This window comes from Hippopotamus amphibius, chromosome 6, assembly GCF_030028045.1.
Source record: "Hippopotamus amphibius kiboko isolate mHipAmp2 chromosome 6, mHipAmp2.hap2, whole genome shotgun sequence".
Taxonomy (NCBI): Eukaryota; Metazoa; Chordata; class Mammalia; order Artiodactyla; family Hippopotamidae; genus Hippopotamus; species Hippopotamus amphibius.
In genome coordinates this window covers 109,047,451-109,064,610 of record NC_080191.1, presented here as the reverse complement: position 1 = coordinate 109,064,610, position 17,160 = coordinate 109,047,451, and the positions used below count along the sequence as shown (strand labels likewise).

The following is a 17,160-nucleotide window of genomic DNA, read 5'->3' as shown; positions in this document are numbered from 1 at the left end:
TCATTAAATTGAAAGCCAGGGGCAACATGATTTATGCAGATTAAAAAAATCATTGTTTTATACATCTACAAATAGAATGCTCTATAAAGGGCAGGGATCGTGTTCTATTTCTGAATGCCTAGTGCCTAGCTCGGCATCTGCCCCACAGTACGCACACAACAAATGTGTCTTGGATGAAAGGATAGTCTCGTTAACTTCTATTCAGATTACTCTTTACAGCACCCCTCTGGATATCCTCGTTTATGTGAAATGCACTGGAGGAGGTATATGAATGAATGAAGTGTTCTGTACTGGACCTGAATGATGTGTCTCCCCATATTTACTCAGTCCCACCTAAGCCCATGTGCTTACACGGCTGTCACCTCACTCCCCACACAAGAATTCTTCATATATGGTACCTGAATAAGTGGTGTCAGCATCACCAGAGTTCCTGTAATAAATGCAAAATTTTATGCCTCTCCTAGACCTGCTAAATCAAAAATTCTGAAGTGAGGTCCAGCAATTTATGTTTTTAATAAGCCCTTTAGGTGATCTTGATGTGCACTGGAATTTGAGAACATAAATTCATCTAACACTTCCATCAAGCTCAGCTTCCCTACGGATGAGGACCAGGATTTATCAGGGCTTCCACGGAACCCTTATGGGAGGAGCCTCAGCCTTTCCCATATATAGGTTCTATTGGATCAGCTGCTCAGAGGTTCTGGCTTCCCAGAAAAACCAGGGAACACAACCCAAAAGTGTCCAGGGGGTTATGCCTTGTACAGATATCTACGTTGAGGTGATAATGACAGTCTATGTGAAAACTCAAGTCAATGAGCTTGCAGTTGACTTTAAGTCTCTGTGAGGGTGAACATATGGCTGAGACCAACCTCAGTGTTCAGACCTCAGTAGGACATGATTCTGAGATAGGGACTGTCTATCTGGCCTCCTGTCCTTCATGACCAAAGTCTTACTGCTTTCGTTCAAGTCGATACATTTCTGAAATACATCATTAACATCTTAAACCAAGGCTTTTTAAAGACAATAAGAGGACTTGGAGTAAAGTTTTAGGTGGAATGTATAAGGTAGCAGTTCCAGTAAGCATGATTGTAAATTATATACAAGAAACTCCTCCAACGTATAGTGTGATGCTGATGTTATTTTCAGTGCATTTTCCATAAAGACTTAGATATCTCTGTCCTGCTATTTTTCTCTTGTTCTGGTTTTCAGTCATTCAGTGAGTCTCTTCTAAGCCCCATCGGTTGCCAGTCCCAAGATGTCTGTGTTTGAATGGTTGCCCTCTTCATCCTAATGGCAGAGACCTTTCAGTTCTTTGTTAGCAGTGTTCAAAGTTCATGTTGATAATATAGCAACTTCATTAGCTGTATGTGCGCAGCTTTCTCCTTTGATTAATACCTACTATAAATTTCACTTCCGTTCTGTAATTTAAGGAAGTTTGCTTTTCTGATGGCTGCTTATCTGTTCCTCTGAGGACTTTCCTCTCTGAGGATTTTATCATAGCTTGTTCTTTGTCTATGTTCTCAGTGCTTGCAACTCTGAAATCCGTCCATCTGTGTTGAAAACCAGTGGTTTTTCCTTTGATGGAAAAACACTTTCCAATAGGATATGATTAAGAAAGGGCTTCTCTCTGCCTCCCTGCATAGAAATTATTTCTTGATAATTCTTAGGCTGTTGTCATATATTTCCCACCTTATGCATACATATATTGCCCACCTCATGTATACATACATTTTTGTTTAACTCTTCTTATGTATAATTATGTAAAATCACCGAGGAGTAATTTCATTAGTAACAAAGGAAGATATCTGCTGAAAACAGAACTGTAAAGAGGATTATGGGCCTTTAGCGGGAGAAAATATGAAGTAGCAGGTTTGGGTAGCAAGCCAAGCAATTCATGTGTGCTTGCTAAGAAGATCAAGGTCTGGGTTAAGATGAAATGACATGGATAGAATGGACTTTGGGTGCATGCTTTAATCAACCCATTTAGTAAAACTGTGATCCCTAGGAGCTGAGACCAAGACTCAGAAGTCAGATGCCTGGTGGAAGATATAGAGAATTCTGAAGATCATAGTGACTGAGTTGGTGCTTGTGGAGCACAGAATGGGGAAGAAGTTAGGGAGAGTTAAGAAGAGAACACTTGGGTAGGAGAGTTGACTGAGCAGAGGCCAAAGTGAGAATTAAAAATTAGCTCATGTTACCATAAACCCCTTCAAAACCCTTTGATGTTACCTTGTTACTACATATAGGCCGCTCAAACTTTAGAAAATCACTGCTGTTCAAAATTCCTAGTCTGTGCCACAGAGATTCTGATTAAGTATTAGTAAGGGCTGGCCCAGATGTTTCATGTTTATCTAGTAGCCCAAGTGATTTGCCCACATTATCAGAAATGTTGAACTTCAGGATAAAATCCAAATTCCTGACCATAAAAATCAGTGTCCTCTAGATTTTTCAAGGCTGTTTAAATATTTGTTCTTTTCTGTGAAGTAATTCTTGTTATCATTGAGATTGAACCTTTCCCTTTATAAAACGTTATATCCCACAACATTATGGTAGAGCTTTTGGAAAATAAGAGCAGCTAGTCAATTACATGTCTGTCCTCTTCTACAAGATAGTGATCAATGTAAAGACAGGGACTAGCACTTGCATGTGATTCCCCAATGCTCAACATGGTGCTTAGTATAGAATAAGCTCTCCAAAATCAGTTCTATCGTAACCCTTCTACACTGTTGGTGGGAATGTAAATTGGTGCAGCCACTATGGAGAATGGTATGGAGGTTCCTCAAACAACTAAAAATGGGACTTCTCTGATGGAGCAGTGGTTAAGAATCCACCTGCCAATGCAAGGGACATAGGTTCGAGCCCTGGTCTGGGAAGATCCCACATGCCATGGAGCAACTAAGCCCATGTGCCACAATTACTGAGCCTGCACTCTAGAGCCCAAAAGCTACAGCTACTGAACCTGTGTGCCACAACTACTGAAGCCTGCATGCCTAGAGCTCATGCTCCACAATAAGGGAAGCCACCACAATGAGAAGCCTGTACACTGAAACAAAGAGTAGCCCCTGCTTGCCACAACCAGAGAAAGCCCTCAAGCAGCAATGAAGACCCAACACAGTCAATAAATAAGTAAAATAAATAAATAAATTTATTTTTTAAAAATACTAAAAATAGAGCTACCATATGATCTAGCAATCCCAGTACTGGGCATATATGCAGAGAAAAATCATAATTTGACAAGATACATACACCCCAATGATCATAGCAGCACTATTCACGACAGACAAGACATGGAAGCAATCTGAGTGTCCAATCGACAGATGAATGGATAAAGAAGATGTGGTACACATATACAATGGAATACTACTCAACCATTAAAAAGAATGAGATAATGCAATTGGCAGCAACATGGATGGACCTGGAGATTATCATATTAAGTGAAATAAGTCAGAAAAATATCATATGATATCACTTATATGTGGAATCTAAAATATGATACAAATGAACATATTTACAAAACAGAAACAGACTCACAGACTTAAAAAACAAATTCATGGTTACCAATGGAGAAAGGGAAGGGGGAGGGATAAATTGGGAGCTTGGGACTGACATATACACACTACTGTATTTAAAATAGATAAAGACCTACTGTATAGCACTGGGAACTCTACTCAGTATTCTGTAATAATGTAAACAGGAAAAGATTTTGAAAACGAGTAGATATATATATGTCTATAAGTGAATCACTTTGCTGCACAGCAGAAATTAACACAACATTGTAAATCAACTATACTCCAACATAAAATAAAAATTAAAAAAAATCAGTTCTATTTTATCCATAAAGGCAGCCAAGTGAAGTTATTCCCATTGTTTTGGGGGAACAGATATTGCTAACTAATATGAAAAGATACAGTATCCCCCCCCCCCTCAAATCACCAAATTATACTGTGTTACCACCATTGCTTTCCTTTCTTATGATGCTGTTGTCTGGCTTTGGAATCAGGGTAATCTTGGCCTCACAAATTTAATTGGGAATTTAATTTTCTCTATTTTCTCAGAGTTTTTTTGGATTGGTATTATTTTCTACTTCAATGTTTGTTAGAATTCACCAGTGAAATCATCTGGGTCTTGAGTAATACAATATTCATTTTTCAAAACTAAGTTTTTAAATTATAAGACTATTCATATATTCTGTTTCTTCTTGAGTCAGTTTTAGTAATTTGTGTCTTTCTAAAAATTTCTCTATTTTATCTAATGTACTGTTATAAAGTTTTTCATGATATTCCCATTTAATCTTTTTTTTTAATTTAAATAAATTTATTTGCAGGAGAAAAACATCTGAACATCAGGTACAGTCTGATCCACAATGATCCAAGAGTCGTGACTCATCCTGGGAGGACTCTTACACAGTGTGCAGGAGAAAGTCCACGTGGAGCATCAGCTGAACATTTATCAGAATTCAAAAAGCCATCTAACCTGAGTATTACACAATACATAATGACCATGATACAATAATAAAAATACAATATCAAATACTCACTACTTTGTGAGCTACAGCTAAAATATAAACAATTAGGCTCTTTTTTAAAAAATGAAAAAAATATTTCTGTTATAGCTTTCTTTCAAGCATTTTCAGTTAGATACAGCTTTATATATTTTCACTCACAATAGACAGCAAAAGAATGCCTTCTTAAGTATCTGTAGACAAAATATATTACTCGTTTAAATGTCTGCGCTCTGAAGCATACTTTGCCAGGGATGAGTTAGATAAGAGTATGAAACTGTGCTGTGGCCAAATCTTGGCTGATGATCAAGACTTGGATACTTTTCCTATTTGTTTAAAAAAATTTACATCAGGGAAAAAAGAAGTGAGGACATAAAAAGTACCAACATTATTCTTTTTCGGTGAAGCAGTCTAATTCCAGAGAATGGGCTTTCCATTTTGAATTCAAAGTGTGTGGTCCCAAAGTTGAATTCTTTCCAGTCCAAGGAGCTGCCTGAGGCTGAGGCAACACACAGTGATGAAGCAAGTTGAGAGGAAAGTGTTAACTGAGCTACAGAGATGGTCACTGATAAAAACAAGTTCCTAGAGGTTCCCTGGCCCACACAGAGGCCAAGGGCAACCAGAACTATCAATACAAAAGACAAATGCACTCACTGAACTGCACACATAGAGCTTCTAGGAGGATTAACAGTTCTTGACATAGGTTCCTGGTTGGAGTTTACAATATCTGCCTTCACCACCCTCTGTGACTGTTCTATTTCTGCTTTGTTTAACTTGATTCCAAGGATTTCAGCAGCAACTTTCTGAAAACACAGGAAGACAGAGTCTCCTGTCTTTGCTGAGACAAAGTGGCTACTAAAACCATTTTCCTGGCAAAACCTTAAGTGTTTTTCAGGTTTTACAGTTCGCATATGCTCCAAATCAATTTTATTGCCCACCAAGGCAATCAGCGGCTGAGTTTCTGACTCCTCACTCACTTTCTTCACCACAGAATACCAATCTTCTAAATTCTCAAAGCTTTGATAATTTGTAATATCATATACCAAGAGGATTCCCTGAGCTCCATAGATATATTTATCCAACATCTTGCCTCCTATTGTCTGCCCTCCTATGTCCCAAACTTGAAGAGTAACATTCAAGTTTCCTGGCAACGTTATTCTTCTCAAAAAGAAATCCAGTCCTATAGTTTGTTTGTACTGCTTCGCAAAAGTTTCTTGAGCAAAATACATAGTTAAGGAGGTCTTCCCAGAGGTGCCATCCCCCAGCACGACGATTTTCAGTTGCCGGTCCTGGCTCTCCTCCTCAGAGTCCGACATGATGTCCCAGGAACCAGGCCCGCCTCCCCCCGCCACCCACTGCCCCCGCGAGGCAGAAGGAGGAAGGGAAGGAGGAGGTCTCTGGGGGCGGGGGAGAGGAGGAAAGGCGGCAGTGGGGGCAGCACCCCCCACACCGATGTCTCAGCGGCCGCTGGAGCTGTCCGGGGAGGATCACTCGCCGGGCGCCATCCCACCCACCTCCCCGCCCCCTCCCATTTAATCTTTTTAATTTCTCTATGTTCAACAGTGATATACCTTTTTTTATTCCTAATTTTGGTAATTTCTCTTTTTCTTGGTCAGTGTAGGTAACATTTTATTAATTTTGCTTTTCAGAGCACTAAATTTTGGTTTGATTTTCTTTATTGTTTTCTTTATTGTTTTCTCTTTTGTATCTTATTGATTTCTATTCTGATCTTTATTTTTTTATCTTGGCTTCGATTTTCTTTTCTCTTGGCTTCTTAAGAAGCAAATCTAGATTATATTCTTCCATTCTAAGTATTTAAAGATATAACATTACCTCTAAACACTGATTTAATTGCATCTCATAAACTTGTTTTTGTTCAGTTGTGTTTTATTTAGTTTGGCATTTTAAAACTTCCCTTGTGATTTATTCCTTGATATATTAGTAATTTACATCTATAGTTTCTAATTTCCAAATAGTTGAGGATTTCCCAGATTTCTTTCATTGTTGATTCATAATTTTATTCCATGTTAGTCAAAGAACATTCTTTGCATGATTTAAATCCTCTTTAAAAATATTGTGATTTGTTTTATTACCTAGTCTCTGGTCTACTCTAAAGAATATTCGATACAAGCTTGAAATAGTATGCATTATATGTTCTGCTGTGTTAGTGGAGGGTTCTGTGTATGTCAATTAGGTCAAGTTGATTGACAGTGGTACTCAAGTCTTCTGTAGCCTCAAGGATTTTTGTCTAGTTGTTCAGAGTAGGTGTTTTGTTTTTATTTTTGTTTTTTGAGTAGTAGCTCACAGAAATATCAATTAGACTGTTTTTCTATAGGAAACCAGGATCTCTATGATGATTCAGGATATAGCCTAATAGAAAAGGAAAGAAATCTTTGTTAAAAGTTAGCTAAACCTCACATAAAATTATAGTTGGATAAAAATAGCTTTTAAGTGGATCATTTTAAACTGACTTGTTAGTAAGGGCAACAAGATAATTTTGACTTTACGTAAAAGGGAAGTATTAATGTGTACATGTTACAGGCGTGCACCTTGTGATGTGTCCACTTGGCTGGTTATGTTAATCAAAGACTAATCTAGGTATTGCTGTAGTTAACATCTACAATCAGTTCACTGTAGCAAAGTGAACTTCACAATGTGGGTGGACCTCATCCAATTAGGTGAAGGTCTTTAGAGCAAAAGCAGAAGTTTCCCAGAGAAAAAGAACTTTTACCTCAAAACTACAGCATCACCTGCCTGAGTTTCCAGTCTGCCAGTCTGTCCCACAGATTTCAAACTTACTAGCTTCCACAATTACATGAGCCAATTTCTTAAAATAAATCTTTCTTTATGTTAGTGTATACACACACACACACAAATATAAGTATATGTATATTATGTGATACATAATATGTATATAAATAACACACTTATATATAATCTCCTATTCTGTTTCCCTGGAGAACCCTGACTGATACATTCGGACATTTCTTAGCTTTCTAGTCCCATGGTCCTATTATATTTTATTGAAGTATAATTTAATTATATTAAATGCATGCATTTTAAGTGTACAGCTTGATGAATTTTGACAAACTATACACTGGTATAATTATACCCCCATCAAGATACAGGCGTTTTACTCTTGAATGTGGCAGATGGTTAAAATAATAAAAATGCAACATATCAAAATTTATGGGATGCAACAAAAACAGCACTTGCAGGGTAATATAGCAGTGCAAAGGGGCATGGACACAGTATTGCCAGTCTTCCCATTAACTAATAAAAGTTTATTTGTCCACCTTTTTGAATCTGGGCTGGTCTTGAGTCTTACCCTAATAGAAGTGATGAAAGTGTGGGGTGAGTTCTGAAGCTTATTGCAACTTCTGCCTTCACGGTCTTGAAATCCTGAGACCACTGTGTTCTGCGGAAGCCTAGTCTAACCTACTGAGTGATGAAAGTGATGAAGGAGAAAAGGGAGGCAACCCAACTGATACCCAGACGGACTGCCAGGCACGTGAGTGAGGCTGTTTGAACTTTAGCCTTGGCAACCCTCTAGCTCAGGGGTTGGCAGACTTTCTCTGCAAACAGTCTGATAGTAAATACTTTAGCTTTAATGTCCCTCCACTAAACCTAATACTATGATGTGTTTTAAGTGCCTGTCCTAGATGCTCCAACAGATGCTGCTCGTATCTGTTGCTACTCTGTGCCCAGATAGGCACCCAGGAACCTCCTGTATTTCTTAGTGAATGGCGGGGTCCATGGGGCCAGTGATCATATTTCTTTTGTTTACAGTTGCACTCGAGTGTCTAGCATACTGCCTGGCAAATAGTCTTCAAACAATAAATGTTTGTGAATGAATGAATGAATCCTTTTTTAAAAAAGCTAAGGATGCTGTAGGGGAAAAATGTATTCACACTCTGATTCGTGAGATATTTAGAAAGAAATTTTTAAAACTTCTTAACTTGGCCTTTTGTTAGGTTATAAGGTTACGAAAGGAAAAAATTTTCTGCCTTTAAGAATGTTAAGAAGAAAATAGACCTATAAACAGACATTACAACTAGCAGTAACAAAAAATAGGAACACCACTAACCATCACGACTACCACGGCAACAACTATTGCTGAAATTGGTTTATCCAATTCAATAGACATAGAATTTGAATGGTACGAATAGAAAATGGCTTTATTTTCCTCCAAAAAGGCCTTCAAACACAATTCATTGAATCATATTTCCCAGTCGCTGAGTGATTTTTTTTTTTGTAGATCCCATAGCTACTAAAAATGCTTAAGGCAGTCAGAATAGAGTCCAATATGGATTTTAACTGCTAAATGAGAGATTTTTACTGCATTTTGTACTAGATGTCAATATTTCTAAAGTTCCACTCAACATAAATTTAGTGGGAAACCAACTAAAATATGAGTATACAAAGGTTTAAAAAAAAGTTAACCTGTGGTCAAGACAATGCAGAGTGTTACAATATGTGTGTGTACCTGTTGCCATGACAACAGAGAAATGGGATCACCCATCTGGACCTGGGTTGTGGTTAGCAATGATGCCTAATCTGACTCTTGAAGGTTACTAAGGAGAGAAGGTGTGAAGAGGCGTTGCCAGTATAAAAACACAGCCCAAAGGACTAAAATGTGACATAGCAGCTTCATGTGTGGATGCATGAATTTTTTTATTATTTAAGAAAGTGAAAAGAGAAAGTATAATAAAATTTTAGAGTTGGAAGAGATCCTACAGTTCACTTAGTGTAATTTTTCCATCCAACTCAAGAATTCTGACTCCAGCATCCTAGCATATTACTCCGTGTAGTGTGCTCCCTCTTGCTTCTCTATGTGTATGAATGCTACTGACATTCTAAAAACCACGTGAATCAGGTATGAAAAGAGAAACTTCAGTCCCAGAAAATATTGCTCAGGACTGTGCCTTCCTTTCTTTGGATTCCCTATGGTGCATAAAACTTTCCTGGGGGCAAAGTAGGTATTCACTCTATAGGAGCCTACTTTAAGACTGGCACCCTGAAAGCAGTTCAATATAAAAAGCCATCATTTCAGTGACTATATGGAATTCCAGCCTTGTTTAATTTTTCTAAAAATTGCTGATGCTGAAGGACACGCTAACTGAATGCACAAGTGAGTTCAGTGGTCAGGACCCTCTATAGCTTGTGTAAAGTGAAGAAATGCCATAGGCTTCTTATCAGGGTGGCTGTATCATGACTGGCTTTTAGTGCAAGTAATTCTTCCACCCTTAATCAGGGTAAAGGATCATTTCAAAGCAGGTACGTGCTCAAAGTGCAAGACACAACTAACAAATTATACAAAGAATCTCGTTGTACATACACTGAAATGCTGGCAAGTAGCTTAGAACTATGGAAATTTTAGAACTGAAAAGGTCTTTATGAAGTATTTATTCCAATTCTTTTTTTTATTACTGCTGAGGACACTACAGCTCAGAACATTTTATTCTTCCCTGAGGTTGTTCTAGGAGTTGGTTCATGTCATTAATTTTAGTAGTTAGCAGGCAGTCCTTCCAAATTGATCAAGCAGATAGGCCTAGTCACAACACAGATTTGAGTCAGTGCTTCCGTACACATAGAAAAATCCACTGTCCTTCATTAAAACAACAGAGGAAAAAAATAAACTTTGAAGGGCTCATGTTATCTAATTCTGAAATATTTGCCTATAAAATACATATGTTCTACCCAATAAATTTTATTGGTTTAATTCACACTATGTTTTGCAGGAAGAGGACCGAGGTGTTTTGAGAATGGTATCACCATTTTAAAAGAGAGGTTAAGAAATAAGGGAGCCTTTACAGATACCAGCATAAACAGATCTTAAGCAGTATAAAGCAATTTTCATTTTCGTTTCCTCATGAATCCACACCTCAAACTCAACAAAACTATGATACTACCATATATGTTTGAATATAATGATATCCTAAGCGTAAGGAAATTCACTCTATTCCAAGTGAGAGAGTAAAGGAGAGTTTCAAGCTAATTATATTTACTCATTCAATAAACATTTATTGAATGCCCAGTATATACCAACCACTGTCTGATGCACATAGTATCCAACAGCAAACAAAACATATAAATATATCTGCTCTCATGGAAATATAAATTTATAAAGTAATGTAGATGGACTCATTACGTTAGTACAATAGTGAGTCAAAAATTATCTGAGCCCTGGCTGTAGAATTTATTTTAATTAACCTTTGGAAAAGGCAAATACATCATTTTTTAACATAATCTCCTTGCTTTTCAATACACTTTATCTGTCAACAAGTTTTCATATTCCCTCATTAAAAAATGTTTTAGGCTGAGCTGCAAGCCACAAATGCTCTGCTGTCTTCACTTTATCAGAAGTGAATTTTTGTCCTCGTGGGACTGCTTTCAAGGGACCAAACTGGTGAAAGTCTGATGGAGAAAGATCAGGACTATAGGTGACCTTCTTTGCAACAAAACACTTTCTCCATATTGTGCACAAAGTCTTTGATAAATAACAGCACCAGGTACACCCTCAGAGCACAAAAAACGAATTGCTGCACACTGCTCTTCTTTCATGCAAATCACAAGTGGGGCATCCATTTTTGCTCGCACCGCAGTTACAAATGAACTGATATAACACATTCACACCTGCACAGCAGTGACTGGGGAGACAGTAGCCTTGAGTGGAAAGTGCTGATGAGACAGTGTGGCCAACAGAAGTTTTAATATAACCGGAGTGCAGATAATTTTTGACTCACCTTCATATAATACTTAATTTTCTTAGTAACACATGCATATTTAATATTACATACATTAATAGCAATTTTGAATATTCCTTTTTTCCAATCTCAAATTTCAAAAACAATTTTATTCCAACTTTTACATGCAATTTTTAAAGCAATTTTTAAAGTTAAAAAATCATTACATTCAACCAGCAGTTTTACAAAGTAAGAATATGGTTTTCATATTTTTTTTTACATTCCCTTGACTTATTTATTTTATAACTGGGAGTCTGTATCTCTTGACCCCATCACCCATTTCACTCATCCACCCCTGTCCCCAGCAGCCATCATTCTGTACTCTGTATCTCTGATTTTGGTCTTATTTTGTTTTGCTCTTTTTTTTTTATATTCCACATGTGAGTGAAATCATATAGTATTTGTCTTTTACTGACTTATTTTGCTCAGCATAATACTCTTTAGATTCACTCATTTGGTTCAGCAAGATTTAATTCTTTTTTATAACCAAGTAATATTCCCCTGTGTGTGTGTGTGTGTGTGTGTATAACACTTCTTTATCCATTCATCCATTAATTGACACAGATTGTTTCCATATTTTGGCTACTATAAATGATGCTATAATGAACATGTGGGAGTGGATACCTTTTTGAATTAGTGTTTTCATTCTATTTGGATAAATATCCAGAAGTAGAATTGCTGGACCATATGGTGGTTCTATTTTTAATTTTTTGAGGAACCTCCATTCTGTTTTCCATGGTGGCCACACAAATTTACATTCTCACCAACAGTATGCTAGGGTTCCCTTTTCTCCATATCTGTGCCAACATTTGTTATTTCTTGTCTTTTTGATAATAGCCATTCTAACAGGTATGAGGTGATATCTCATTGTGGCTTTGATTTGCATTTCCCAGATAATTAGTGATGTTAAGCATATTTTCATGTGTCTCTTGGCCATCTGTATGTCTTCTCTGGAAAAATATCTACTTAGATTCCCCTGTTCATTTTTTAATTGGATTGTTTGTGAGATCCTAGTTTTATGCTAGTGTTTTTTGAATTCTTTATGTATCTTGGATATTAATTCCTTATCAGATATATGATTTGCAAATATTTTATGCCATTCAATGGGTTTTCTTTTTATTTTGTTGACGGTTTCCTTTGCTGTGCAGATCTTTTTTAGTTTTATGTAACCCTGCTTGTTTGCTTTTGCTTTTGTTGCCTTTCCTTTTGTATACAGATTCAAAAATTCATTGTCATGACCTATGTCAAGTAGCTTACTGCTTATGTTTTCTTCTAGGAGTTTTATGGTATTAGGTCTTACATTCACTCTTTAATCCATTTTCAGTTGATTTTTATGTATGGTGTGAAAGAGTGATCTTGTTTTACTGTTTTGCATGTGGCCATCAACTTTTCTCAACAGTATTTATTAAGAGACAATCCATTCCCCACTGTATATTCTTGCCTCCTTTGTGGTAAATTAATTGACCATATATGAGTGGGTTTGTGGGTTCTCTATTCTGTTCCATTGATCTATGTATCTGTTTTTATGCCAGTACCATACTGTTTTGATTTCTATAGCTTTGGTGGTTCATACAAATTTTAGGATTGTGTTCTATTTCTGTAAAAAATGTTGTTGAAATTTTGATAGAGATTATGTTGAATGAATATATTCTTTCAGTAATATGGATATTTTACCAGTATTTATTCTTCCAATCCATGAGCACAGAATATTTTTCCATTTCATTATGTCTCCTTAAATTTCCTTCATCAATGACTTATAGTTTTCAGTGTACAGGTCTTTCACCTCCTTGGTTAAGTTTCTCCCTAGGAGGTTTTTGTTTTTGTTTTGTTTTGATTGTTTGTTTGATTCCATTTAAATGGGATTGTTTTTTTATTTTATCTTTCTGATAGTTAGCTGTTTGTGTACAGAAATACTATTGACTTTTGTATATTGATTTTGTACCCTACCACTTTACTGAATTTGCTTAGTTCTAACAGTTTTTGGTGGCATCTTTTAGGGGTTTCTATACATAAAATCATGTCATCTGCAAATAGTGACAGTTTTACTTCTTTTTTTTTTTTTCCAATTTGGATGACTTTTATTTCTTTTTCTTGCCTAATTGCTCTGTCAAGGATTACCAGTATTATGTTAAATAAAGGTTGGTGGAATGGGCATTCTTGTTTTGTTTCTGATCTTATAGGAAATGTTTCCACTTTTCATCAGTTAGAATGATATTAGCTGTGGGTTTGTCAAATATAGCCTATATTATGTTGAGGTACCTTCTCTCTATATCTGCCCACTTTGTTGAGAGTTTTTACCACAGATGGATGTTGAATTTTGTCAAATATTTTCCTGCATCTATCAACATGATCATGATTTTCACCCTTCATTTTGTTAATATGGTGTATCAGGTTGGTTGATTTGCATATGTTGAACAATTTTTGCATCTTTTGAGTAAATCCCACTTGATCATAGTGTGTGATGCTTTTAATGTATTGTTGAATTCAGTTTGCTAATATATTGTTGAGGATTTTTGCATCTATGTTCATTAGGGATATCAGCCTGTTAGTTTCTTTCTTTCGTGTGTGTGTGTGTGTGTGTGTGTGTCCTTATTTGCTTTTGGTATCAGGGTTATGTTGGCCTCATAAAACTTGTTGGGAAGCATTCACTCCTCTTCAATTTTTTGGAAAATTTTGAGAAGGATAGGTATCAAATATTTCAGGGTTTGGTAGAATTCACCAATGAAGCTATCTTGTCCTGAACTTTTGTTTGTTGGAAGGTTTATGATTATTGATTAAATTTCCTTACTAGTAGTTGATCTATTTAGATATTTTATTTTTTCTCAATTCAGTCTTGGAAGATTGTATAATTTTAAGAATTTGTCCATTTTTTTCTAGGTTGTCCAATTTGTTGGCATATAACTGTTCATAGTAGTCTTTTATGATCCTTTGTGTTTCTGTGGTATCACTTGTAACTTCTCTTTCATTTCTGATTTTTATTTGAGCCCTTTTCTTTTTTTTTTTTTTTTTTGGTGAGTCTAGCTAAAAGCTTGTCAATTTTGTTCATCTTTTCCAAGAACCAGCTTTTAGTTTCATTGATCTCTTCTATTGTATTTTTATTCTCTATTTCATTTATTACTGCTCTAATCTTTAGTATTTCCTTTCCTTCTGCTAACTTTGGGCTTTGTTTGTTCCTCCTTTTCTAGGTTCTTTAGGTGTAAAGTTTGATTACTTATTTGAGATTTTTCTTTTTTCTTGATGTCTACCTGTATTGCTATGAACTTTCCTCTTAGAACTACTCTTGCTGCATCTCATAGATTTTGGCATGTCATATTTCCATTTTTACTTGTCTCTAGATATTTTTTAATCTATTCTTTGATTTCTTTGTTCAACCAATGGTTGTTCAGTAGCATGTTGTTTAATCGCCACATATTGTAATTTTTTTCAGTTTTTTCTTGCAGCTAATTTCAAGTTTCATTGTGGGTGGTTAGCAAAAATACTTGATATGATTTCAGTCTTCTTAAATTTATTGAGATTTGTTTTGTGGCCTAACATGTGACCTATCCTGGAGAATGTTCCATGTTCACTTGAGAAAAATGGATATTCTGCTCCTTTTGAATGGACTGTTCTATATATATCTATTAAGTATATCTGATCTAATGTGTTACTTAATTGAGTGTTAAAGTCCCCTACTAGTATTGTATTTCTGTCAATTTCTTCCTCTAGATCTGTTAATATTTGCTTTATATATGTTGGAGCTCCTATAGTAGGTGGATATATATTTACAAATGTTGTATCTTCTTATTGGATTATTATTTCATGCACTTCTTTGTCTTTTATCATGGTCTGTGTTTTATGTGAGTCGATATGAGTATTGCTCATATCAGATATCAGTATTGCTACTGATATGAGTCTGATATGAGTACTGCTACTCCAGCTTTCTTTTTGTTTGGCCAGGTGGTAGCCAGCCAAAAATGGTCTTTCCAATTGTTACAGTTCTTTGGAGCCCCCAAACTCAAGCCCCTTTGGCCACCAGGGCCAGGTGATCAAGAGGCATCCTCTATGTGGTTTGCACATACCCACTAGCTACAGTAAGGCAGCTGGGGAGAAGCTTAGGTAAGGCACACCTGCCAGCTTTATCAAGGCAGCAGGAGAATGCCTTGACCACACACACCTACCAGCTTTAGCACACAGATTCTGTGTGCATGTGTCAGCTTTAGCAAGGGACCAGTAGAATGGTGTGACTTCTTGCGCTTGCTGGCCCTGGCCACAGAGTGGTTGAGTGCTGCAGCAGCTGGCCTTAGCAAGGCAGTGGGAGCATTCTGCATCTGTGTATAACCACCTGTGCTAGCAGGTAGAGGGGGAGTGCAATAATGTCATCCTCCAGCACTCTGTCTCCAGGGAGAGTCTCAACTGTCCCCTGCCCCACTAGCAGATTCTTTAAGATTAGCAAATGAACCTCCTTCACATAGACCAGGTGTTTTACAAACTGCTGTTTTTGCACTGGGTCCTGGAGAAATTGTGACCACAACAAGCCCTTTAAAAGGAGAATCTCAGTTCCCTACAGACCTCTGGGCCCCTTGGACATAAGCCCTAGTGGTTTTCTAAGCCATACTTAAGGAGGCCCCTTAGGAGGCCCATCTCTCTGGTGCAGGTCCCAAAAGTTGAAATGCATGATACAGGGCACAAAGCCCTCTCTCCTCTGGGAGAAGCTCAGACCTATGAGATCCCTCCCTATTGTGGGTCACCACATGGGAGTGGGGTTTTGTGAGTCCATGTATCTGCCTCTCCTACTCATCTCAGTGTGGTCCTTTTATCCTTTGTTGTACAGGAGCAGTAAAGCCTGACTTCAGTCCTTTTTCAGAGCATATTTTCCCATACACAGCTGTAGATTTGGTGTGTCTGTGGGAAACAGTGAGTTCAGGATCTTTCCATGCCACCATCCTGGACTGTCCTCTGGTTTTCACTTTTCTTTAAATTGAGATAATGATGCTATGCTACAAGAATCCACATGTATATCAGTATCATTATTATTTACCCATTTTTAATGTGAGTAGATATACATGGTTTCCACAAAGTAACTGTTTATTATTATAATACCTTTTAAAGTGATTGTTCAAAGAATTCTTTACAATTATATCCAATGAAGAAAACATACTACTAATTACTAATATTATAATTACTAAATTTATGCTAAATTTTAAAATCTTTTTTACTGATTCTGTCAAGTGACCTCTACAAACATTAAAATTACATCGATTGGTATTAATTTATGGCAATGAATCTTCCCCAAAGTTTTGTTCTTTAAAAATAAAGCAATTAAGAAAGTTTGCTCAAATATTATTACAACTTCATAAAGACCTACATAAAGATAACTCATCTGCTAGGGAAGAATTTTTGAGGAAAAATAATTCCCCCTATGTTTACATATACCTGGTAAAAATACCCATTGTTAGGATTTTACCTTCTCTGTGAATTTTCTATTTCTCCCACACTCTTTCTTTGGGACACTTTTTTTTTTACAAAAGAGATTTTAAAAGGTGATTCTTTGCTGGTTTCTATGGCTTTATTGTAATTCCCTTTGCTTCGTAGGGCAGTTTAGGACTATCTTCATCAGTCCATAGGTTGAGTCATCCCTTAAAACACTCAGACAGTTGGACGGGAAACTTCACTAGGCCTCCTTGTGCATTTGACAGAGAGATGGCTAGAGGCAAGAAGAGCCATGCAGCAGTGAGGACCTGGCTTATGTACAGTTGCTGGAGACACTGTTTTCAGTATAAAGCTGGCATAGGGTTGTTCCAGCAACAGATGTTTATGGAGCATCTACTGAGAATGACAGAATTTCTGAGCACTTTGAGTGTTCTGAGCTGAGTTGTTTGTTTGTTTGTTTTTAAGCTCCTCAGCATTGGCAAAAGCTCTTTCCATCTTTTTTTT

General features: G+C 36.8%; 1 protein-coding gene across 1 annotated transcript; it reads right to left on the bottom strand.

Annotated features, from left to right (window-relative positions):
• Window positions 1-4,553: 4,553 nt before the first annotated feature.
• On the bottom strand, window positions 4,554-5,819 carry LOC130855668 (ras-related protein Rab-28-like). Its single transcript, XM_057739550.1, has one exon. The coding sequence runs from the start codon at window positions 5,815-5,817 to the stop codon at window positions 5,152-5,154; it is 666 nt and encodes a 221-aa protein (XP_057595533.1). The 5' UTR covers window positions 5,818-5,819; the 3' UTR covers window positions 4,554-5,151.
• Between the last annotated feature and the right edge of the window lie 11,341 nt (window positions 5,820-17,160).

Excerpts from the sequence above, each read along its gene's own strand:
- LOC130855668 (XM_057739550.1), bottom strand. The coding sequence starts at position 5,817 with ATGTCGGACTCTGAGGAGGAGAGCCAGGACCGGCAACTGAAAATCGTC.